At 38.5% G+C, this 26395-nt stretch overlaps 1 protein-coding gene across 2 annotated transcripts in view; it reads left to right on the forward strand.

Moving 5' to 3' along the window:
- The window catches only part of cars1 (cysteinyl-tRNA synthetase 1), a 118335-nt gene that overhangs the window by 9745 nt on the left and 82195 nt on the right, over positions 1–26395 (forward strand). The window contains exons 2-6 of one of the 2 annotated variants that reach the window (XM_028796020.1): positions 1548–1784; positions 7836–7927; positions 14271–14359; positions 17369–17465; positions 24670–24768. In XM_028796020.1, the coding sequence (XP_028651853.1) occupies positions 1548–1784; positions 7836–7927; positions 14271–14359; positions 17369–17465; positions 24670–24768 (614 nt within the window). The remainder of the gene's footprint in view (positions 1–1547; positions 1785–7835; positions 7928–14270; positions 14360–17368; positions 17466–24669; positions 24769–26395) is intronic. The other variant, XM_051923454.1, reaches the window with a different exon arrangement.

The following is a 26395-nucleotide window of genomic DNA, read 5'->3' on the forward strand; positions in this document are numbered from 1 at the left end:
ATTTAGATTTCTCTTTTGTTCATTCACTGCATTTTGTTGATTGATGAAAATAAATGATTAACACTTCCATTTGTGAAAGCATTCTTTGTTTACAGCATTTTTTCACACCTGCCTAAAACTTTTGCACAGTACTGTATATAGATACAGATTTGTTTAAACAAACAAGAAGACAAAGTAGTCTGAACTGATTATATTATCTAAAACAAGAAAAATGAAATAAAAAAGGTTGCTTATCTAAAACTAGACTAAATTAAATTTCTTTTACAAGAAAGAGTTCAGAATTGTTTAAAAATTTTGCACTAATTTATTAATGTTAGGATAAGTTTGCCATTCTGTCTCTGAGGAAATATATAATGGGCCCCGTGTTTTATTTTATTTAAATCGTGCTCTAGGCTGAATAAGTACAGGAATTATATAATTTAATGTGTTTTAACTCTCTCTCTCTAACTTCTCTTTTTGAAATGTTGCACAGCTTGTATTCTTGATTTGACTCTCCGTTCTATGAGGGAAAGTCAATGATTATCTGTGCTCTCTTTCTACAATTTATTAGAACTGCAGTAGAGTACATACGGAGTGATGTGTCATTTTTTTACACCGTGGTCCCCATACTTTTCAGTGCATTTGATCCAGCGCACCACAAGTTTGTTCAGGCCCTCAGAAATTAAAAAGAAAACAAAAATAGTTTTTGGTTGGGCCTCAGACACATGTGCACCACTTCTTTGGTGGTCTGTGGGAAAGGCATCTTATACGTCAGTTCATTAAGATCATGGTACAGACTTGCTGAATGCTGTCATTGGTAGTAGACGTGGATGGGAATCCTGCTCCTGCGGGAAAAAGTTGTACAGCCAGTCCAAACCAAATGATCTCATCGGTGTGGATAATTATGGTCTTATCCTCCTATTTTGTAATGCGACTCTTATTGAACGGTGTGTCTGATTGCTTGGTACTGTAATATGCAGTACAGTATTTTGAAACGTAAAACATGTTATTGCAAAGTATTCACTTAAAACAGTATTACTATTTAATCCATTTTCCACAATTAGTTCAGGGTCATAGGGTGCCAGGACATGTGAATGAAGGGCAGGACCTAATCCAGGACTGGACTCCAGTCCATAGTAGGCCCACACCCACATCGTTCATTCCAGGCCAATATGGAGTCACGATTGCTTAATTTGTGGAGGGACACTGGAATCTCCTAAGTGTTTGTTTGCACTCCCTTACAGATTTGTGTGACCCAGTAGGGTACAACCCGGGATTGTAGTAGGCAAGTTCACTTTACACAGGCAGTCGGTGGGCTAAGAATGATATTCACATCCCTGAAATGATTTAAAGTAGCACCAATCATCATGCTGCTTACACTGGTAAAAGTTATAAACATGAAAAATATTACATTTTACAGTGCTGAAAATTTTTTATTAATAATTTGCTTTTGCAGTTTGTTCTTACTGTTGTGTTGTGATGACTCTTTTAGTTAGGATCTAGCAAAAAAAACTCTCAATGTCCTGTTCCTCTTTCTAACTTAAATTAGTGCTTTGCCTGTTTTACAGCTTTTGACTATGGCCTTATCTTGAAAATCAGAGATGAGTCTTCCCGGGTAGTCGCCTTGAATGGGTACCTGAGCACTCGCAGTTACATAGGAGGGTTCACGTTTTCACAGGCCGATGCAGAAGTCTTTGAGACTCTCCAGGCGCCGCCTCCTGAGCAGCACTTTCACGCACTACGGTGGTACAGACACACAGACGCCATCTTGAGCAGCAATTCTCGGCACGCCAGTTCTTGCAGCAGTGAGTACAATGCTTATCGCCATATGGGGGCACAAGTGAAATTGAATGTCGGTCATCTAGCTTTCCATATGATGCAAAAAGCTGCAAATAGTCCAAAATGTATTTATCCATATAGCCAATGTGGTAACCTGCTTCTTACTTCATGGTGTTGTGGCAAGCAACAGACACAAGGGAGGTCGTCCCCAAGAATAATTTGTTAGTGGGACCACTTGCTGACTTTTTGGGGAAAAATGGGGCGGTTGCAGCTTTGGTTGTTCCTTCTCAAAAAGGTGGCAACGACAAGTAATTAATAGTAACGACAAAAGAAACTAAAATGTGAAGAAAATCTGTTTACACACAAAAAAGGAATACAAAATTTTTTTGGCAATACTTTAGGTACTGCAGAAATTTATCTATTACATGTTTACTCTTAAGTAACAAGTCCTTAACCAAGGCTTCTTTTGGTGTTGTAACACTTGCAAAGCATCGATAAAGTAGTTATTCCTCTTATTCAACATTACCTACTAAAATAACTTCACTTTGGAATGGTCAAAGGTGGCATAAGTGAGACATACAGTGCCCTCCATAATGTTTGGGATAAATATACATTTTTCCTTGATTTTTCCCCTCTGCTCCACATTTTAAGATTACAAATCCAACAATTCAGATGTGATTAAAGTGCACATTTCAGACTTTCATTTAAGGGGATTTGCATATATTTCAGTCCCACCATGTACAAATGACATCACTTTTTCTGGTCCCCTCCCCCCCATTTTAGGACACCATAATGTTTGAGACAATTGGCGTCACAGGTGTTTGTGGTTCCTCAGGTGTGTTTCATGGCTTCATAAGGCACCTCGGTTTGCTTCTACCCTTTGGAGTTTGCAGTTGCCATTGTTCAACACGAGGACAAGAGCTGTGCTAATGAAAGTCAAAGAAGCCATTATGAGGCCAAAAAAACAAGAATCGGAGACATCTGTAAAACCTTAGGATGACCGAAATCCACTGTCTGGACTATCATGAATACGAAAGAATGCACTGGTGAGCTCAGTAATCGCAAAGGGACTGCTAGGCCAAGGAAGACCCCCACTGCTGATGACAGAAGAATCCTCACTATGGTCAAGAAAAATCCTCCAATGCCTGTCTGACAGATCAGAGACAGACTTCATGAGGGTAGATGTGTGTGTCAGAGACGACTATCAGCAGAAGACTTCATGAGCAGAAATACAGAGGACACACTGCGAGATGAAGACCATAAAAACAGGATGGCCAGATTACAGTTTGTGAAAAAAAGATTTCAAAGAACCTGTAGAGTTCTGGGAAAAGGTCTCATGGACAGAGGAGACCAACATAAACCTGCATCAGAGTGACGGCAAGAGCAAAGTGTGGAGATGATAAGGAACTGCCCGAGATCCAAAGCAGACCACCTCATCTGTTAAATATGATGGTGGGAGTGTTATAGCTTGGGCATTTATGACTGCCACAGGTACAGACTGGCATACTTCTCTTCATTGATGATGGAACGGCTGCTGTCAGTGGCACAATGAATTCTGAGGTGTACAGAAACATCTGATCTGCTCAAGTACCAGTGAATGCCTCCAAACTCATTGGACGGCGCTTCATCCAACAACAAGACAATGAATGATCCAAACGTACTGCTAAGATAATACAGAAGTTTTTCAAAGTTAAATTTGGAAAATTCCTGAATGGTCAAGCCAGTTACCCAATTTCAATCCAATTGAACAGGCCTTCCATATGCTGAAGAGAATACAAGCAGGAGCTGAAGATGGCTGGATTAGAGGCTTGGCAGAGCATCACCAGAGAAGGTCCTCCGCACCTGCTGATGTCTGTGACATTGTATGGCAGGGATATGTGAGAGGACTAAATAGGACATCTGCTTTAATTGACCTGCCATTGCTGTGTCCCAAACATTATGAAGACTGTGTGTAAAAAGTGTTGTCATTTCTACATGGTGTGACGGAAATGTATGCAAATCCTCTTAAATGAAAGTCTGTAAGGTGCACTTTAATCACATCTGAATTGTTTGATTTGTAATTTTAAAATGTGGAGCAGAGGGGAAAAATCAAAGAAAAATATGTAGTTGTCCTAAACATTATGGACGGCAATGTATTTCTCATGATGTTGCATACTTAATTTTAAAACCTGTGAATCCTTCATATTAACAAGTAATTTTACTAGCACATCCAAGTGTACTCTTATGCCACGCTGAAAAGTTTACTGGTGTTTTAAAAGCACAATGAAGCCTATTTTAAGATCTTGTTACATAAGAGTAAATAAACTGCAGTACCTAAGTGGTACCATTTTTTTTTTTATTGAATCACAAAAGACATGCCCACAAAGTAAAGCATACAAATCTTTCATTGAATTACAATCAAAATAGGCATACCCACCAAAAATATATAACAACTGTTAATTGAATAATATTCAAAAACATTAAACCCACAAAAACAGCATACATATACATTTTTAAAACTGAATTAATTGAATCCCATTCTGTTATGTCGCTGCAAGGGGTAGAGAAAAGTGTCACGACTTCTATTTGTGTATATATAGTGCCTATAAAAAGTATTCATTCCCTTGGAAGTTTTCACAATTTGTAGAAGATATATATGTAGAAGACTAATTAAGAAAAGGGTTAGAATGAAAACCTGCAGCAACAGTAGCTCTCCAGGACTGGAGTTGGAGACCCCTGTTCTAGAGTTTCTAGTGTAATCCTGGATTCTTTGCTCATTTTTTGTGTTAGGTTCCTCATTTTGTTTGTTTTGCACTTTTGCTTTTGTTTGCATGTACTGAATTTCACTGGGAGCAGGTTTTGATGGTGCCCTTGAGCGCTTGCTTAATCTTTTTAAAAAACGAATCTTTTCACTGTTTTTGTTGTCCTGATGCCAGATGTTAAATTTGAACAGTAAATGTTAAAGGAATACTTCATCCAAAAAAAAAAATATATATATATTTTTTTTATTTAATTTTATTGTAATCATTCCATACAATATAGATTAATTCATAACAAAAAAAAGAATTAAAGACAATTCAAACCCCATCCTTGAGAAGGAGAGCTTAGCCAAAGGAGAATTGCTTAGGGCTTTTTAATAGGGCAAAAGTAAACAAAAGAAAGGAAGAAATATATATAGGTAAATAAAAAAAAAAAAAAATAATAATAATAATGGAGAAGGGAAATAAAGTGGTAATAATTATTTCTCATATTCTAAAATATTATTGATTAGATCCTGCCAGGTTTTGAAAAAATTCTGTACAGATCCTCTAACTGAGAATTTGATTTTTTCCAATTTCAAATAATATAAAACATCGGTTTCCCACTGACTTATAAGAGGAGAATTAGGATTCTTCCAATTTAACAAAATAAGTCTGCGTGCCAAAAGTGTAGTGAATGCAATCACTGTTTGCTTGTCCTTCTCCACTTCAAGTCCTTCTCCACTTCAAGTCCGTCTGGAAGAACACCAAACACAGCTGTTAATGGGTTAGGAGGGATTGTGACCCCAAGGCTGTCTGAAAGGCACAATTTTGGTCCCAAAATGATGTTAGTTTGGTGCAGGCCCAAAACATGTGACCCAGTGAGGCAGGAGCTTGGTTGCAGTGTTCGCAGGTTGGATCTTGCCCTGGAAAAATTTTGGACAGTTTTAAGCAAGACAGATGAGTTCGATATATAATTTTTAGTTGAATAATTTTATGCTTTGCACATATGGAGCTCAAGTGAATTCTCTGCTTTGCTACCTTCCACTCCTTTTCTGATATATTGATTAAGAGATCTTTTTCCCAATGTCCTCTTGGGTCTTTGAAAGGTAGGGACTCTAATAAGATTTTATATAATGCGGAAATGGTGTTTAATTCCTCAAATTTGAGCAGTAGTTTTTCCAGCATGGTGGAGGGTACGAGGTGAGGAAAATTGGGCAGTTTCTGTTTAACAAAGTTTCTAATTTGAAGATAGTGAAAGAAATGTGTAGCTGGGAGGTTGAATTTGGAACGTAATTGTTCAAAAGATGCAAATATGTTGTCTATATAAAGATCTCTGAGCGTTTTAATCCCAAATCTTATCCAGGTATTAAAAACTGGATATGTTTGCGAGGGTTGAAAGAGGTGGTTCTCTTGCAGAGGTGCCACGGATAAAAGATTTTCCATCTTAAAATACTTGCATTTATTGGAGCGCAGAGCAGGGAGTATAAAGAAGTACTACAGGATTTTACTTCTATTGCAGACCAAGCCTGTGTGTGTTCGTTTTTTTGTGTCCAGGTTTTTATGGCTTGTATGTTTGCTGCCCAGTAATAAAACTGAAAATTAGGTAAAGCCATGCCACCTTCTGCCAGCCTACCTTCTGCCTATATATTAATTTGTAGTGATGGCAGAGAAAAACACAATCTCCTGTTTTCATGCAGAACGGAGATAATAAAGTTTGTGATAGAACAGGCGTCCTAGGAGACCAACAGTGGACTACAACAAATGGTATCCCAAAACGTCCATGAAAAAAATCTTGCATTACTCATGTTGCATAATCCAAATGTCAAGTCATTCAGCATGGAATACCTTTTGTGCCAAAATGAAATAAATAAATTGGTAATTATGAACTAATCAATTACATGCAGAAGTACAGCAATCTACTGTACAGTCAGAAGTTTCCGTCCACTTAGGGTGAATTCTTTATAATCCCTCCACAGATTTTATACTAACAAATTATGAATTTGCTACCTTGTGCAGGGCGAAAGTAATTTTTTCCAACAATGTTCACTTTTTATTGACTATATCACGATTCCAGTGGGTCACAAGTTCACATGCACTTTTCTTCATACTTGGTAGCATTGCCTTTAAATTGTTTAACTTGAACCAAACGTTTTGGGTCGTCCTCCCATAAGCTCCGTATTTATTTAAAGAGCTTCTGTAAAAAGCCAAATTTCCCCTTGGGGACAAATACATTTCTCTCTCTCTGTCTATCTGTCTCTCGTTTTTGCCCAAAGTGGAATTCCATACTCTACATGTTGCTAAAAGAGGCTCAAAATCATTTTTTTTTTTTTTACTATTGTTAAATAAACCACTTCCAGAACACACTCTCAAGCGAAAATGGAACATGCTCACGTTGTTTTTTTGTTGGTCACAAGTACAGCCCAGTAACAGCTTATTCATTGGCCGATATTGTGCTTCACGCGATACCAGCACTGCAAAGTGTACCGAGAGACAAGTTCAACTAGGATTAAAAGTTAACGAAAAATGAATGAGAACATAATCAGCAGGAGACTACATCTTGTAGTTGTGCATATGCGAGATACTTCAACAAGCAGAAGGTCATTTCACCCATGCAGTTTTATAGCCTGCCACTGCTAAATAATCCAGAGGTGCTCCAATTCAGGGGCAGGTCAACAATTCAAGTTCTCGTTCGTATTTCAATGCATTCCATTTTGTTCATGAGAGTGTTTTCCGTAAATGATTTATTCAGTCAGTCAGTCTCCAACCTGCTATATCCTAACACAGGGTCATGGGGGGTCTGCTGGAGCCAGTCCCAGCCAGCACAGGGCGCAAGGCAGGAACAAATCCCCGGGCAGGGCACCAGCCCACTGCAGAGTACACACACACACACCAAGCACACACTTAGGACAATTTAGGATCGCCAATTCACCTAACCTGCATGTCTTCGGACTGTGGGAGGAAACCCACGCAGACACGGGGAGAACATGCAAACGCCACGTAGGGAGGACCCGGGAAGCGAACCCAGGTCTCCTAACTGCGAGGCAGCATCGCTACTGTGCCACTTAGTTTATTTATTATTTATTATAAACATTTTTTGAGTTGCGTATGCATATAATGGTGACCATTAGAGTCATCATATTATGGTGTGAGAGTTCTGGATATGTCTTAAGATCTTTAAAGTCAGATAGGAAGTGGGTCTGCTAGGATTCCACAGCATGCTTTGCTAAAGATTAGTAGCACCCTTTCTTCATCTTTGTGTATTATTATAGCCTAACACAATCATTGTGCAATATTGATTGATGAGATGTTTTATAACAATATTCAGTGTTCAAACTTTTGTATGTTTTCCTTTTTTAGACAAAGGTAGAAGAGTCCAACCTGCCTGGTCACCTCCTGAAGGCGTGCAACTGCCAAAACTGCGACTTTACAACAGTCTAACTCGTAGAAAGGTGAGATCTTCATTTTTCTCTTTGTGCACAATTTTCTTGAGTTCAGAAGGCTTTTGGTAAGGTCCCACATGAGAGACTTGTGGTCAGACGTAAGCAAGTGGGAATGCAGGATGCTGTGTGTAGTTGGGCACATAACTGGCTTAACCACAGGATGCCAAGGGTTATGGTGTTAAGAACCTTATCAGAATTAGTTGAGGTTAAGAGTGGTGTCCTTCAGCGGTTGATGTTTGGGTCACTGCTGTTTTTATTATATGTACATTATCTTGACCAGAATATAATGATTAAATTTCCAGATTATATACAGTTAGGTCCATAAATATTTGGACAGAGACAACTTTTTTTCTAATTTTGGTTCTGTACATTACCATAATGAATTTTAAATGAAACAACTCAGATGCAGTTGAAGTGCAGACTTTCAGCTTTAATTCAGTGGGGTGAACAAAACGATTGCATAAAAATGTGAGGCAACTAAAGCATTTTTTGAACACAATCCCTTCATTTCAGGGGCTCAAAAGTAATTGGACAAATTAAATAACTGGAAATAAAATGTTCATTTCTAATACTTGGTTGAAAACCCTTTGCTGGCAATGACAGCCTGAAGTCTTGAACTCATGGACATCACCAGATGCTGGGTTTCCTCCTTTTAATGCTCTGCCAGGCCTTTATTGCAGTGGCTTTCAGTTGCTGTTTGTTTGTGGGCCTTTCTGTCTGAAGTTTAGTCTTCAACAAGTGAAATGCCTGCTCAGTTGGGTTAAGATCAGGTGACTGACTTGGCCATTCAAGAATTTTCCACTTCTTTGCTTTAATAAACTCCTGGGTTGGTTTGACTGTACGTTTTGAGTCATTGCCCATCTGTATCATGAAACGCCGTCCAATCAATTTGACTGCAATTAGCTGGATTTGAGCAGATAGTTTGTCTCTGAACACCTCAGAATTCATTCGGCTGCTTCTGTCCTGTGTCACATCATCAATAAACACTAGTGTCCCAGTGCCACTGGCAGCCATGCACGCCCAAGCCATCACACCGCCTCCCTCCACCATGTTTTACAGATGATGTGGTATGCTTCGGATAATGAGCTGTTCCACACCTTCTCCATACTTTTTTCTTGCCATCATTCTGGTAGAGGTTGATCTTGGTTTCATTTGTCCAAAGAATGTTTTTCCAGAACTGTGCTGGCTTTTTTAGATGTTCTTTAGCAAAGTCCAATCTAGCCTTTCTGTTCTTGAGGCTTATGAGTGGCTTGCACCTTGCAGTGCACCCTCTGTATTTACTTTCATGCAGTCGTCTCTTTATGGTAGACTTGGATATTGATACGCCTACCCCCTGGAGAGTGTGGTTTACTTGGTTGGCTGTTGTGAAGGGGTTTCTCTTCACCATGGAAATGATTCTGCGATCATCCACCACTGTTGTCTTCCGTGGACATCCAGGTCTTTTTACGTTGCTGAGTTCACCAGTGCTTGCTTTCTTTCTCAGGATGTACCAAACTGTAGATTTTGTCACTCGTAATATTGTAGCAATTTCTCGGATGGGTTTTTTCTGTTTTCGCAGCTTAAGGATGGCTTCTTTTACCTGCATGGAGAGCTCCTTTGACCGCATGTTGTCTGTTCACAGCAAAATCTTCCACATGCAAGCACCACACCTCAAATCAAATCAACTCCAGGCCTTTTATCTGCTTAATTGATAATGACATAACGACGGACTTGCCCACACCTGCCTATGAAATTGCCTTCGAGTCAATTGTCCAATTACTTTTGAGCCCCTGAAATGAAGGGATTGTGTTCAAAAAATGCTTTAGTTGCCTCACATTTTTATGTAATCGTTTTGTTCACCTCACTGAATTAAAGCTGAGTTGTTTCATTTAAAATTCATTGTGGTAATGTACAGAACCAAAATTAGAAAAAAGTTGTTTCTGGCCAAATATTTATGTACCTAACTGTAAACTAGGTGAACAGGTAGATAATGTAGAATCAACCCAGTCATTACTGTCGAAGTGAAAATTGTCTAGGCTTTACCTGAAAAGAAGGCTATTAGGAGTCATAGGATAGGCAAACAGAGTATATGGCTTTATTGCAATCTATATTACTAAACCACAGTTTAATTTATGCACGGCGGACGCACCGAGATGCATGCGCACTGCGCCGTGGCGCCCCAGAGTCAAACGCAGCGGCTTCCCAGAGTCGGTAGGTGGCGCCCACACAACACCACCTGTAAACTAAACTTGCTCTAATCCACTCTGCCAGCAGTCTGTGTGGCATATTTGAATCACATAACGGTAATTCAGTAACACAGAAACTAACAAGAGACTGCATGGATAAAGACAATAAACTGAGGCTCCTACAACGCGCTTCACAAACACCAGAAGCAAAGAAGTCACGGCTCCAAAACGAAACACCTCAAGTAACGGAAATACAAAAACAAGCCCATATGGATAAAAACAATGAACAAAGGCGCCTACAACGCGCCTCTGAAACAGCAAACGCAAAAGAGTCACGGCTCCAAAAACACAGAGCTCAACGTTCAGCTTCATCCAGATATTATTCAAATTCCTCACGCCTTTATCTGCGACAACTTGGTAACGGAGGTTTTTGGTGAATCAATATCATTAGACCAGATACCACTTTTGACGCACTGGGCTATATTATGTCCCAAGAATATTGACGTTGATCACATAAATAACCAAGTGATTGCATTACTTCCTGGAGAAAGACACGACTTTCTAAGTACTGACAGTGTTGATTCTGACGACGAAACTGAGCATCTTCATTTCCCATTAGAATATTTAAACACTATTAACCCGGCCGGATTACCACAACACAATCTTAACCTTAAAGTGGGGACAATAGTCATGCTATTAAGAAACCTTAATACTAAACATGGTTTATGCAACGGTACACAGTTAGTCGTAAACATCATAACAGAACATGTTATTGAGACACAAGTGCTGACGGGATCCCATACTACCAATACTGCTTTGATTCCCAGAATTGACCTTGCAAGTTCTGACCTGGAATTACCCTTTAAACTTAAACGAAGGCAATTTCCCATTAAGGCTGCATTTGCCATGACCATCAACAAATCCCAAGGACAAACCATGGACAAAGTGGGCATTTACCTATCTGAGCCTGTATTTGCACATGGACAGCTGTATGTTGCCTTTTCAAGAGTTCGGCGTTCGTGTGACGTTAAAGTAAAGGTTGTAACTACTCCATACCAGGGACAACTAATTCAAGGACAGCAAACCATCTTTACTCAAAATGTTGTTTATAAAGAGATATTTGATTAACTATTTTGTATTTACCATTTTATGAATGTTTGCTTTCCAATTTACTTCATTTAAACCTTTCCACTCCGATATTGGTTTTACTTATAAGTGCAACAACTCAGACATTTTGGACTTGCATGATAAAACAAAAATGGAATTGTAATTGTTATAATAAATTGCTTAATGCTACTACAAATATCTATATTTAATTCAATGAAAACTTTACCAGGACTCTCCCACCCTCCATCACTTTTCATTCCGGATGCAGGACACACCGAGGTGCATACACACAGCGCCCCAGAGTCAAACCCGGCGGCTTCCCGGAGTCAATAGGTAGCACCCGAACAATACAACCTGTAAACTAAATGTCCTATAATCCACTGTGCCAGCAGGCGGTGTCAGCAGAGGCAAAGGAATCACGGCTCCACAATACGAAACCACCTTAGTACAGATATGTTTATTTAATTAAATGAAATTACCCCGGACGCACCCACCCTCCATGATATTTCATCCCTCCACATATCGGAGGGAACAGACAGTAATTGCCATTCGTGGATTTGCGATTCTTTCGAGAATTGCGGGCTTACTGGTAAAACAATAACATGGACTCAACCCAATACGGCCAAATTGGGCTAAGCCCCGAACAAGCAAAAAATCATAGTTTATATAATCATTTCTTATCATCTTGACCGCGTTTGAAACAATGCCTTTGCTGTCTATTCTAACTCACTACTCCAGCTGGCTTCTCACGTGCCTACCATGACCATCAACATTTTCTATATTTTGTTATTGGTATCATTCCTTGCTTCCTGGCCTTCAAATAACAGGTGTTCTTCTTATTCCCCCTTCTTTTCTCCTCGGGTAGTTTCTGTATGTCATTCTCTTCCTGCTCTATCTTTCTGAGTTTCCCAATATTGGTAATTTTGCTTCAAGCTTAACTAAAAAATGCAATATGACTAATGTCTTTATTTAACTATTTGCTTGACATATCTTATTTGCTTGTCATGTCTAATTTATGCTAAATCTAATGCTTCAGAAGCTGTTAATTACTTTTATGTCAATTTATGCTAATACATAAATTTTTATTTTCCATATTACAAATAGAAACTGATAGAATACAGGCTTAGCAAATTTATGTAATTGCTGAATACATAGTGCAAGTTTGGTTAAATTTAAAGTATACCTTACAAACGTGGTCTCAAACTCCGGTCCTACAGGGCAGCAGTGACTGCAGGCTTTCATTCTAACCCTTTTCTTAATCGGTGACTAGTTTTTTGCTGCTTTTCCTTTAATTTTAATTGACTTGTTTTTTAAGATTTGTTCCCCTGAATTTCTTCATCCTTCCTCTGAATTGCTTCATTTATTTCCTTAAATGACACTCAAACAGAAATGAAACGTCAACTGAGTGAGCCATCTAACTCAGGGTCTCAAACTCCAACCAATTTCACTCCAACCAGTTGTTTCTTTAGGCTCTGATTCTTGTTGTTAATTAAACCCATTCTTTAATTCAATGGATTCTTGCTGCTGTCATTGTGCAACAGCAGACATTTCCAAAATTCTTGATTTTCTCTTTTCTAAGAGAACTATTAAAAGTGTTTTGTGGACCTGAGCAGATCAACATTCATGAGATCCTCATCTTTCTTTATTTTCAGATATTGTATGATGGACAGACACAGTTTGCTGGTCATGTTTTAGCTCATTTTGTATCTTGTTGTTGTTTGGCAGCTAATTAAGAAAAAAGAAACAATTAAGGGGTCTAAGTCTTCAAGAGCAAGTCAACTAAAATGAATTCAAGAGAAGTTAATTAGGAGCCAAAACAGGTCACTAATTAAGAAAAGGGTTAGAATGAAAAACTGCGGCCCTCCAGGACCGGAGTTTGAGATCACTGCCTTACGAGATGCCAGGACCTAGGAATCATAGTGGCCTGGTCACTGCCCACACCTCATGATTAAGAAGGCTAATAGAAGGTTAGATTATCTAGCCTCCCAACATGTGGTGTACAAATCAAGGGAGGTTAATCTTAAGCTTTGTAGCACCCTAGTGAGGCCTTTATCTGGAGTACTGGGTACAGTTTTGGTCTCCATATTACAAAAAAAGTTGTAGTAATGCACTACTGAGAGGTATCAGCTATGAGGAAAATTTAAGGCATTGAGCCTTTTTAGTTTAAACAAATGGTGGTTAAAAGGAGCTATGATTGTGATGTTCAAAATTTAAAAAACAACAGCAATGAATTCAATTATTGGTATGTGTTTCTGTTTCTTTTACCCTTTGGTTATTGTGTGTCTGATATGTTGGGTTTTATTGTACAGCACTTTGGTCTGCCTTGATGTTGTTTTTAAAGTGCTTTATAAATAAATTAATTATTTCTATAGCACATTTTCTTACAAATGATGTAGCTCAAAGTGCTTTTGAAGATTTAGAAAGAAAAGTTTATTAAAAAAAAAATAAGATTAGGAAATTCTAAGTAATAAAGAATAAAATAAGGTCCGATAGCCAAGAGGACAGAAAAAACAAAAAACCTCAAGAAAAGAAAAAAAATCTGCAAAAGATATATATTATAAAGATCTTTATTTTATAAAGAAATATTATGGTGGATCCTGACTATTATTTTAAAATGAGTTCCTCAAATAGAACACAGGGACACAGAAAGGAACTTATTAAGGTTAGATTTCACACATATCTTAGAAAACCCTAACCCCTTAGAAAGCTTTTCTTCACACAAAGAACCACAGACACATAAAATAAATAACCCAGTAGTGTCGTAGAGAGTGGGACTTTAGGGACATAGAAAACCTGACTTAATGTTATTTTGGAAGCATTAGTTGAATAGGACTGGCAAACATGTTGGGCAGAACAGTCTATTCTTTTAAAAGTTGTTGAAATGTCTGCTTAAATACTGCATCTCGTGGCACCCAGGTTTAGGAGTCTTGATACTTGGCCATTAAAAGACACTGTATCATCAAATTAAAAATTCTTTTGTCTTCCACATTATGGTTTTAGCTCTGTGTAGCTGTTTCTTCATAATTGGATCGTGCTGCCAGTGCCACATTTAAATTGGTTTTGTTTCTTGTCCTCCTTAGGAGGAGTTCATCCCCCAGAATGGGAAACAAGTATTGTGGTACTGCTGCGGACCCACTGTCTATGATGCCTCTCACATGGGACATGCTAGGTGAGTAATGACCTCATAAGCATATTAGACACTGGCAGTTCCTTTTTAGGAAATAAAAATGGTATAATATAGAGCTGGAGAATTCCATATGCTGTATTTTTATAAATGAAATGATTCAAATCCTGCAGGACAGTTTAGTGTATGTAGTGTATTATGAGTAAATGTCGCATGATGCAATGATTTTAAGGTCTTTGAAAAGCTTTGCCATGTACAGTATGCATGTAAATTTACAGTGCAACCCAAGTGAATCTAAATGCTTGTACATTTAAAAAAAATAAAACACATTTGATCTGAGTAGGTGCATCATCTTAGTGTCTAGTGCTGCTTCCTCTCACCTTTGAGACACTGGCTTTGCATTCCTAGGCCCAACTCTGTCTCTGTGTGTAATTTACATTTACTTCCTGGGTTTTCCTTCCACATTCTGAAATCATGTTTTTTAGCCTTCTGTGAAGACATACAATACATATGAGTGTGCCCTCTGGTGGCCTGCTACCCCACCAATCATCACTGCACAGCTTCCACCCAGGGCTGACATGATAGGAACAGGCACCCTGAAACTCTGGGTTGGAAAATGGATATGGATGTAGTAGTAGTTAAACTTAATCGGATAGATTCTAAAATTAATATCAAAGTTTCACTTGATAATTTATTATTGTGGGGATATTTTTTTTTACTGAATAACTACTTAAGAAAATGAATCCAATAAGCCTATCAATAGCCTCAAGTATGTAGTTTATGGTAATAATCATCTTGTTCTAATTACAGGGAGCAACAAAGCTTACCTCAACAGATCCAGGTACATTTACACTCCTCTGCACTCCCACAAACCACGCCATATTAGACTTACCTAATCACAAGGAAATTGTGTAGTATTTGATTAAAAGAACAGGCAGACTTCATAATGACAGTAAATAGGATTGAGATTTGAACAGCTGAAATTACTGAAAAGAATAAGCTTGACATCTTTTAGGTTTTTTCTTAGATGTGAAATTAATTTTTAATATTTTTCTAGAAGTGCAAAAAAGAACCACTGTGTAACCTATACTACCCTCGATTCATTTCTAAGTCTCATCTTGTTTTATTCCTGAAGTCTTACACGGCAAGGTCTCATTTCTATAAAGCATGCAAAAATGAGGGTTTGAATCTTTGCAATTTCTGATATAGTCCTGCGTAGCCTCCTTTCTGCTCAAGTGAAGATCAGTAAGAACACTGCAGGTTCAAATCTCACTCCTATAACACTGTGACTCCAAGCAATTCAGGTTATTGTGTCTGTGAAGTATCGGCCAACAACATGTGGGTTATAATACTGCGTGGAGTTCACATGTTCTCCTCATGTCTGAATGAGTTTTCCAGGGGTTCTGAGTTTCCACCCCACAATACAAAGTTGTTTATTGGTAATAATAAGGCTACATCGACACTAGTATGTTTTTGTTTAAAAATGAAAACATTACTCTCCATTTTCACTTTTTGCCTATACTGTGGTTTTAAATCGGCAAGAATGGAGGATTTTTTAAAACACTCCCCAGAGCTATGTATTTCTAAAAACACTTGGAAGGGTGATTACAAAGAAGTGCTTCCCTCATTTGATCCTGCTCATTGCTATGTCTCATTCCCTGATTTGTCACCCCCTTCATAAAAGGAAATCATTCCATCACAGCGGACAAAGAGACCCTGCTCTCTATGGCGCTTGTTGTGTTGCTTACCTACATGCCTAATGCAAAGTTGCATTTTGCACAGTTTGCTGCATATATGTGCAAAAGGCAAATAATTTACCGACCAATACAGGTTTGTGATAAATCCCATAGCCGGCATATTAACTTCAAGGCAGACGCATCCTTTTCCTTTTTCAGCTGATCTATGCAGTGTAGGCAAATGGCTATATCCTGTGCATTTTGATGTGAAAGGAGATCATTTTCATTCAAAAACTATATATTTTGCATTTTTGCAAACTAGAACATTACAATAGCATGGTGCTCAATCAAACAAGTAATAATAACATAGCAGATGCAACCATTTAGCTGTGTTTGTTCGAAATTACCAAAGTTCTGCAGCTTTACGTTTGCTTCATAGGACAGTTCCGACCATAGTATGACACCTTCTCAAATAATTCCACAGACCACATATCTTCATTTTAAAAGTTTTAGTAAATTCAAAGCAGAACAATTCACACAAAAATAGAGAAAAAAATGATACCAAAGAAAGGAAAAGAAAAGTTCTTATTTATGAAAAGTTCTGTTAAATGCTTATTTATCTTGTTTCATTTCTCTCTAAGTTTGGTCATATGGTCATATTACGAGTGGACTGTTCATATTAAAAATGGTCAGAAAACTGTATGGCAATCTCCCATTTGCAAACATTTTTAACAGTCCATGCTAGCAATGAAGCAATTTCCCAACTGGCTTAATGAACACTCAGTTTTACAGATAAAACAAAGAAAGTTCTATTTCATGTTAACTTACAGGAAGAAAAATATGATACTGTATTCTAAGTAACTATGAGAAACTGATATTCTATTGAAATTAAGCAAACACTTAAATGAATTTAACATTAACATTACTTTCTAAGATTGGCAAATATACAAGCAATACAGAGAAAACAAAAGAATAATATAAGTACAAAGGAAATAATTAAAACAAACAAAAATCAAAAACATGACTTAGATGAGCTAGTCGGCAGTGCTCACAAATTGGACCTTGCCCTGGGTACATTTAAATGTGATTGATGATAGTCCTTTAGTTGAATTATGGAATGCTTGGTGCTTATAGAGAGAGAGTGTATTCTCTGTATGGCGGAGTTCCAATCCTTTTTGAAACACCATTTTTAAATGAAAACCTAGTAGTGTTGATACAGCTCAAATTGGCCGGCTGTGAGTGTGTATGTGTAGGGCCAGGGCTTATTCCAGCTTTCCCCTTAGGAATAGATTGGCCCAGAAAATGTATGAGTGGTAATCTGTGTAAATAAAAGAAATGACCTATCATATAGTATTTGGCATTTTTATCTCTTTTTCAGGTCATATATATCTTTTGACATTCTCAGAAGAATTTTATTAAATTATTTCAAATATGATGTATTTTACTGTATGAACATCACAGACATTGATGATAAGGTAAGGTATTTCAATCTTATTTTAAAAAAGTATAATTATCATGTCCTTAAAAATGTTTTATAATAGTGATGCATTTTAAGTTAATATCTGTTCATTGTAGTTCATGGTGAATAATATCACATTAATGGGTGACGTTCATATAAATAAGTATGACATCCAGAAGTGCAGGACCCACTACTCTGTGCTTAATGTTAGTCACCATACCTCTTACATTTCAGTATATGGTCCCAGCACAGTCCTGAAGGGTAATGCCTCCAGCATGTCCCAGGCCATATCTTGTACACCGTCCAATGGAGTTGTCCAGTAGTATCCTAACTACATGCCCAAACCACCTCAACTGTCTATACACCTGATCTAATCTGAAAAACAGCAGCTTTATTCTGCATTCATTCCGTATTGCCAAGCTCCTCACCCAGTCATGGAGGTTGACCCTAGCAATCCTATACAGGAACTTCTTTTTGGCTACTTGTACTTGCAATTCCACTCTTTTATTCGCTTCTTGGAGCTCATTATGACGAAGTGAATGGAATGTTGACTGACTACCAAACTGATAGATCCATGGTCTTAACACCCACTTCAACACCACAGTGTGGTACAATATTCATAAATCTGGTGAAACGCCACCAATTTTTTTGTCAGTCACAGAATCATATCTACCCTCACTTTGGAAAAAGATCCCAAACTATTTGGGAAAAACTATCCCAAACTACCTCAAATTGAGGCATTTGTTTAAAGCTTACCTGCATGGAGCAAAACAACTGTTTTTTAGGAAGCATCATGACTTCTGATTTGAAGGTGTTAACGCTCATCCAAAATGTCATCATCTGTCAACCACGTTAGGGTGCACTTTAGATCTGATGAGGCCAAGAAGAACTAACATTAGTTGCAAACAGTGACCATTAGGTTCTCAAACTGTGAACCCTCCAGATCTGAACTGTGCCTTGATATCCTCACCATGGAAATCAAGAACAGGAGAGGATGCAGCCTTGGCAGAGTCCATTCCTTTCAGATCACTGTCTGTACTTGGTAACTCTCACTCTGCAAATATGGGAACAGCTAGTCTGTGGCAACTAGAACATAGAACAACCCCACCCCCACTATGCTTTCTTAAAGCCGAATGGTACCTAAAAACAAAACAAGAGAAAAAAAGGCATGATTAGCTTATACTCCAGGGAATTACTAAACTTAGTAATGAACTGAAAAGCAGAAAATCACAATTATAAATCAGTTAGAAAGATTAAAGCTAATTCAAATCCTGAAAATCTGAGAAAATAAAAAGCAAGGCGGAAATCTCACAGTTTGATTCTGGGCAGACCATGACACTGTCCACATGAAGAACACTATTAGGGTGTTATGTTTTTTAGTACCCATGGTGTTTTGAACTCTAAATTACAAAAGCATATAAACAACTGGAAATGCCCAGAGTAGAGAGGATACTGGGGATGAAAGGTGCAATCTGTGAGAATTAATTAAAGTTGATAAAGCTTTTCAAGTTTAACTATGTGAAAATTTTCTTAATGCTCCAATAGAACAGTTGATTTTCACTCGAGATGATTCTGAAAGTCCTCGAATTGCCTCTGCTGTCCCAAATATTATGGTGATTAAATTAGTTGTGCTCATCTAAGCAAAGTATGACAGGACTTGAGGAAATGCACATGTAATGTAGTTTTGTTCCCGGAAAGATTGCCTGTAGGTTTCTCTCCTAATTGCTGTCCAAATTGAAATAATGTCTTTCACATTAAACAAAGTGGCGTAATAAACTGAAGTGCAGGAATCGGAGTAGTCCTCTTTATGCGTGGAAAGGAAAAGCAGATGAATATGTTGACATGCTGAATGCAGAGTGGAAAAAAGGGGACCTGCAACTGACAGAGAAAAGAATGCGGACAGACTGAAAATAAGAGAGAAGCTGCTATAATGATTTTGGGCTTTTCACTTTGTCATTAATTTAATATCGGCAGATGCTCTTTGAATGAGTGATGACCCCAAGTGAGCTTTTGTTAAGTACAGCAGATCACCTTTTGATTTAGAAGAAGACCAGATAGTCTTCAATAATACGGAGGTGATCATATTGATAAAGAAGAATCTTCTCTTTTGTGCTTAGTAAACAATAAGCTGGTTAGCTTAAGAGCCAAGTCAGACTGTTTTGCTTGCAGACTTGTTAAACCTGTTACAGGTCCTCAGTTGGCTTCTTCATTCAATACACATCAAATGCCACTGTCATCTGTAACAGAGCAAAGATGACTTCAGGATGTTGACAGTAATATGCTTTTCCACTCATCTTCCTTCCAATGTCTGTGTTTTTTGTCCATTTTACCTTTTCTTCTTATCTGCGAGTTTCAGATATGGCCTTTTCTTTGAAACTCTGTTTTTTAGGCCAGCATCCCGGAGTCGTCTTTTCTTTGTTGTAGATCACACTGCTATTTGCAGTATATTTCAGAAAGAGGCCAACTGAGGACCTGTAAGTCATTTGCTTCTCAAACTACACACTCTGATGTCCTTATTGTCTAATTTGGTTGTCCCTCTGGTAGGGATGGGAATTGATAAGATTTTCACGATTCCGATTCCATTTTCGATTCTGTTTAACAATTCGATTCTTTATCGATTCTCCTATCGATTCTTATTTTTAAAAAAGGAGAACACACAGGTCGATTAGCTTAGAACTTTGTTTTATATCTTATCTTTGAACAAGATAGAAATTTAGGAGTAGCATGACCTTACAAACCCAACAGTGAGATCTTAAGAGATCCACAGCCTACGGCTCCTCGAAGGGGAGCCACGGGGTCCCCAGAAAAAAATTTGTAAATGTAAAATAATAATAAAATAAATATTCTTCTGTAGCAATAACAAAGTATAACATAAATTATTCTGTGGCAATTACACAAGAATGTCCAGTAACATTGACACTCTCCTTTTTAAAAGTATATATGAGCTGAGCACTCAAAAATAAAACTACATCAGCCAGCAACAAATACAGTCAACTCAAGTCCAATGGAACTGTGCACTGTGCAATTCTGCAACCATCAACTATGGAGAATTAACAATTCTTTTGCAGAAATATAAGCATATCTGCTTTTTTAGGAAGGATACATGATCTTTCTGGACTTATGATCTCTCCAGCTGTGGAGAGCACCCTCTCCGACGGGGTGGAGGATGCCTGCACACACAGAAAGCTTTCAGCCAGTCCTGACAGCAGGGGCAGAGTCTCTCTCTTTCTCCACCACCATAGGGTGGCGTTATTCTTGCAGGGGATGGGGGTTAGGCTTCCATACAGCTGGATCTCCTGATCCACTCTCTGGGCCAGGGAAAGAACGGGCTGCCGTTGTTGGAATGATTGCAACTCATTGTCCTCCTCTTCAAAGAGTTCCTCCAAGGCTGTTTTTTTTTTTTGCTTTACTGGTGGCGCCTGAAATGAAATGGACATAATAAAAAATTAAGCAAAAAATGAACAATCCATGACATCTAAATTATCATCACAATGAGGTAGACTTACATAGTCTTCTTCATCCTCATCTTCATCTTCGAACAACTCTCCCTGTGTGTCTCCTTGCTCCAAGTGCTTGAGTAGAAAGTGACAAATAAACAAACAAATCAAACTAAGTACCACAGATCCATAGATGAAAGGTCTCACTCTCACAATGGAAATGTGCTACAATGAAAGACACTGTCATATTGAAATACCTCATCTGCTCCTGCCTCTGTGTTTGCTGCAATTGTTGCTTCCCTGATCCTGTCCCAGACTTAATCCTTATCCACTTTGGATTTAAATCGGGGGTCCAAGATGGTGGCCTCCTCCAGGAATCTCTGGATATCAGCGTCCTTAAATTTTTAAAAGGGAGGAAAATGTGACATCATGACTATCCTTAAGTATTTATAACTGTCATTTTATTTATGATAAATAAATCATCAATTGTACCTGGTATCGTTTGGAAAGATCTTTCCAAATGTTCTCCTTTATGCTCCTTGTGAAGGCAGAGTCATCTTCTTGTATGGTGTAGTGTTGCTGTAGCTTTTGCAGGATGGGCAAAATCTCACCACAGGTCGGACTTTTGTCGCTGGAGACTGCTAGTGTGGAGGTGTAGTGCTTCCACATGAGCAGCCCAAACTCCTCTGCTTTTCTTAAGTCATCATTGCCCATTTTAGCCAGTCTGCAATATCAACAAAACAAAAATACAACAGATATGTTGCATAAAACAAACAAAAATAAAACCTGAGTCCAAGTTAAGCCATATTATCATTATTTTTCAATACTACTCACCTTTCCTTTTCCATGGACTTTCTTATCCGTGGATCGATGGCTGCAGCCTGGATGGCAGGAAACTGCTCGCAGAATCTCTCCATCATCAAATACAGAGAGTTCCATCTGGTCTTTACATCTAGGAGGAGCATATGCTTGGGCAGCTCTGAGGGGTAACACATCCACAACTTAAATGCTAATGTAATATTCCTTATCTTAGTTTATGAATTTAATTTGATCATGATCTAATGATTTACATGTACACAATCTTAAAAAACTATTTACTATGTTTACTGAGCAATTCTTGCTTCTCCTTCAGGACCACTTTTGCCATGTGGGACCTCTTCATCCATACAATCACAGAGCGAATTCTTGCTGCCCAGTTGGAAATGGCAGGACAGTTGTAGAGCTTCTGAGCTCCAAGGTTCAGGGTGTGTGCAAAGCATGGAAACTTGAGAATTTGTAGCTTTTTGACAGCTACATCCATGTTGGCCGCATTATCAACAGTGGCTGCCACAACCTTGTCTTTGATACCATACTCCTCCAAGATCTCATCAGTCTCCTCTGCTACAGCTGTCCCTGTCTGTGCCTGGTACACTGGTTTGGTTTTGAGGACTTTTTCTTGAGCCTGGCCATTCCTGACATAATGCAGCGTTACTGTGAGGTAATGATCTTGTCTAAAACTTGTCCATCCATCTGCAGTGATGGCTGCCTTCAACACATGTTTCAGCTCAGAAATCAGATTTGCCTTTTCGACCGCATACCAAACAGGGATCAAGTGGTTGGTTAAACTGTCTCTGTTTGGGGCTTTGTACTTAGGGTTCAGAGTCTTTGTCATTTCTCTAAAAGATATATAAATGGAAACGGATGAAACATCTGGTAAGAGGAGAACATGCAACTTTGACATTCCCTGACTTAGCCTACAATTAAACACATTCACTTACCGAAAATCGGGGGCATCTACTGTGGCAAATGGGTGCAAGCCTTTTACCACAAACTTAGTCACTGCTCGGTGACATTCGTCTATCCTGGCCTGTGTCATTTTACTTTTCCCTGCCTCTGTGAAAGGAGAAGCTACCGGTAGACTGCAGCGAGAACTGCCAGCATCTGAGACAGCCAGACTCTGTCTGTCTCTCTCGTCATGGTCATCTAAATGCAATGCACAGTAATAGCAGGCTTTGCAATAAGGCAAATTGCGCTAACATAATATACAATGTTAGTTGATTAGTTACCTGCCGTATTAACGGGAGGGGACGTGCAAACATTACCGCTGCTGCTGGGTTGAGATTCACTAGTCTGATCAAAAACACGACATTCATTTAAGGTTATCGCGTGTTTTGTGAGCAAATGCTTTTGCATATTCGTAGTGTTTCCTCCCTTTGATGAAATATCTACTTTCCAAGTATTGCAAGTTGCCCTGTTGTCATCCTTTCTCGTAAAGTATAACCAAACTTTTGAACGTTTGTGCCGCTTAGGCGCCATGTTTCCTGCTGGGTAAATGACGCTACGCAACGTGGTGACGTCATTCGAGGCGACTGGAATCGATAGGGGAATCGTTTGCAAAAATGGCAAACAATTCCAAGGAATTGAAACAGTGGGAACCGGTTCTCAACAAGAACCGGTTTTCGATTCCCATCCCTACCCTCTGGGTCTTCTCTTTGTTCTTCTATCCTGGACAGACCCAGTTCACCCTCTTCTCTTAGGACAGTAATAGACCCCTTTATATGAAATCTTCAGTTTCTTGGCACACTGGCACATGGAATAAGATTATTTCTGGGAAAAAAAAACAATTGACTGACTTGTTTATTGAGAAAGCTGTTATTTTGGCCATTTTTTAACCTAGAACTGAACTTTAGGAATTGCAGTGTCTTACAACCCAAGTGATCAGAATAACAAGTTTCAGCAGTGCTAATGCAATTGCAAACGTTTCTCTAATAACCAATTAGCATTAACATATGATTAATTAAGGATAAGCTGAGTGAGTATGCCATTAGGACATCGAAGGAGTAGCTGCTGAAAATGGGGCTCTAAAGCCATATGTGAATAATCATTTCAAGGAGTAATAGCCTTTATACAGTACACACTAATAATGCCTTGGCTGTATTTTTAAATCAATTTTAATGGTATGTTCAGAAAAGGTTTAAGTTTCTATCAAAAGAATGAACATTTCTGAGTCTGTCCAGACTTTTGACTAGTACTGTAAAGCATTCCTGAAACAACAGTCCATTAGAACATTAGAACAATCTAGATGGGAGCAGGCCATTCAGCTAAACAAAGCTTGCCAGTTCTATCCACTTAATTCTTCTAAAAGAACATCAAGTCTAGTTTTGAAAGTTCCTAAAGTCCTACTGTCCACCATACTACTTGGTCACTTATTCAATGTTTCTGTGGTTCTCTGTGTAAAGAAAAACTTTCTAATTTATCCTTAACAAGTTTCCAACTGTGTCCCCGTGTTCTTGATGATCTCATTTTAAAATAACAGTCTCGATCCACTGAACTAATTCCCTTCATAATCTTAAAGACTTAAGTCATGTCACTTCTTAATCTTTTGCTTAAACTGTAAAGGCTCAGCACTTTTAATTTTTCCTCATAATTCATCCCCTGTAGCCCTGGACTCAGCCTAGTTGCTCTTCTCTGGACCTTTTCTAGTGCTGCTGTATCCTTTTGTAGCCTGGAGACCAAAACTGCACCCAGTACTCCAGATGAGGCCTCGCCAGTGTGTTATAAAGCTTGAGCAGAACCTCCTGTGACTTGTACTCCACACATCATGTTATGTAATCTAATATTCTATTTGCCTTCTTAATGACTTCTGAACACTGTTGGAAAGTTGACAGCGAAGAGTGACATAAAGACTACTGGTAACTTGATTAACAGACAGAATGATTGGTGGAGTGCGCAAACTTAAATTCAATGTGGGAATTAAATTCAATGTGGGAAACTCAATACTTATGTTAAATTTGTTTATCTCAGATCATCAAAAGGGCCCGGCAGAACTACCTGTTTGAACAATACAAAGAAAAGAAAAACAGCCCAGCTCAGTTACTTGACGATGTTCAAACTGCTTTAAAGGTGAGTATTCTTGCATAACATTCTGTTTATTTATTGGACATGTGTCTTATACTAATGAATATATTTCTACATTTGGGGTTGCATCCAACAGAATAACTCATTCAAGGTCTTACGGGAAATTTGTGGTCGGGTTAGGAACTGAATATTCTTTCAAACCCATTGTGAATTCAGAATGTGCTGCTTTTATGCAAGCAATGTGAAACTGGCTTAATCCAGTTAAGGGTCATAGTATGACAAAGCCTATTCCAGCAGCAGTGGACTTGGGGTAGGAAACAGCCCTGAACAGGACATCAGTCTATTGTGAGGTCTCCTTACACACACACACACACACATACACACAAGCTCAGTATTTCCAAGTAACCTAATGTGCACCCATCTTTGGGGATGTGAGTACAAAGCCGGTGTGCTTGAAGGAAAATCTGTACAGACACTAGAAGGGGAGAGATGAGTCTTCATTTCAAAAGCCTAATGTCATTTGAACATCGTTTCAGTATTGTGCATGAGAAGATTTTCTAGGTATGGTTTATTTTACAGTATTTTAGTAAAAATGTATGTGTTGAGGATATTGTGATGATATGATTGGGTATTTAATATTTGAATTGTGCAACACAAATAATATGGAATTTTTTCAAAAAATGTTTTGATATTGTTTGCTGTTGGTCAGTTTTGTCGCCTCCCTTCTCCATGAAAAAATGAATGTAAAAAATGTTCTCACCAATCACTACAAACAATTCAAGATGTGTAACATTATATTATATATATATATATATATATATATATATATATATATATATATATATATATATATATATATATATATATATATATATATATATATATAAATAATAATTTTTGAGTGGAGCATACCTTAATGCTTTACTCTCTTGGTACTACAGTGACCTTTAAAGAATACTCCACCCAAAAATATATATCTTGTGGCCACCAGGGGGCACTGCAGCTCATCAAACACTCAACACAAAGGCTCAGTCACAAGTTCTTCAATGAACATAGGATTTTACTGATGAGAAACTCTTACAGGGAATCATTCCCCACACTGCAATACCAAACGTACAGCAGCCAATAAACTTCTGTCATCTCTTCTTGCAGATCCCCCTGTTTATCCAGAAAACTTTGCTCTCTTCCTCCTGACTCTGGCTCCCCAATTGAAGTGGGGCTACTCCTTTTATCCCATGCCTGGTAGTACTTTCAGTGACTTGGAACTGTGGGTCTGAGGCACTTCCGGGGAGGGTAAAGCCCCAGAGTTGGGATTCCCAATCCCATCAGCTCCCCCAGCAAACCCTACAGAATCCAACAAAGCTGCCCTCTGAGACTACAGTTCCTAGCATGGATACGGGTGTCCATGCGGGAATCCCAGTCTGGGCTCGCTGCTATCCAGTGTCTTAGAGAAGGAACCAAGTAAGCTGCCTTCCCCTGCCCTATAATAGCCTCTAGACCAAGGTAAAGATTCCTGTTCAGTCCTGGCCATGACACCCGCACATATAGGCTGTCCATCACAATATTAATTTTTTTATATCCATCCATCCATCCATTTTCCAACCCGCTGAATCCAAACACAGGGTCACGGGGGTCTGCTGGAGCCAATCCCAGCCAACACAGGGCACAAGGC

This window comes from Erpetoichthys calabaricus, chromosome 2, assembly GCF_900747795.2.
Source record: "Erpetoichthys calabaricus chromosome 2, fErpCal1.3, whole genome shotgun sequence".
NCBI lineage: Eukaryota > Metazoa > Chordata > Cladistia > Polypteriformes > Polypteridae > Erpetoichthys > Erpetoichthys calabaricus.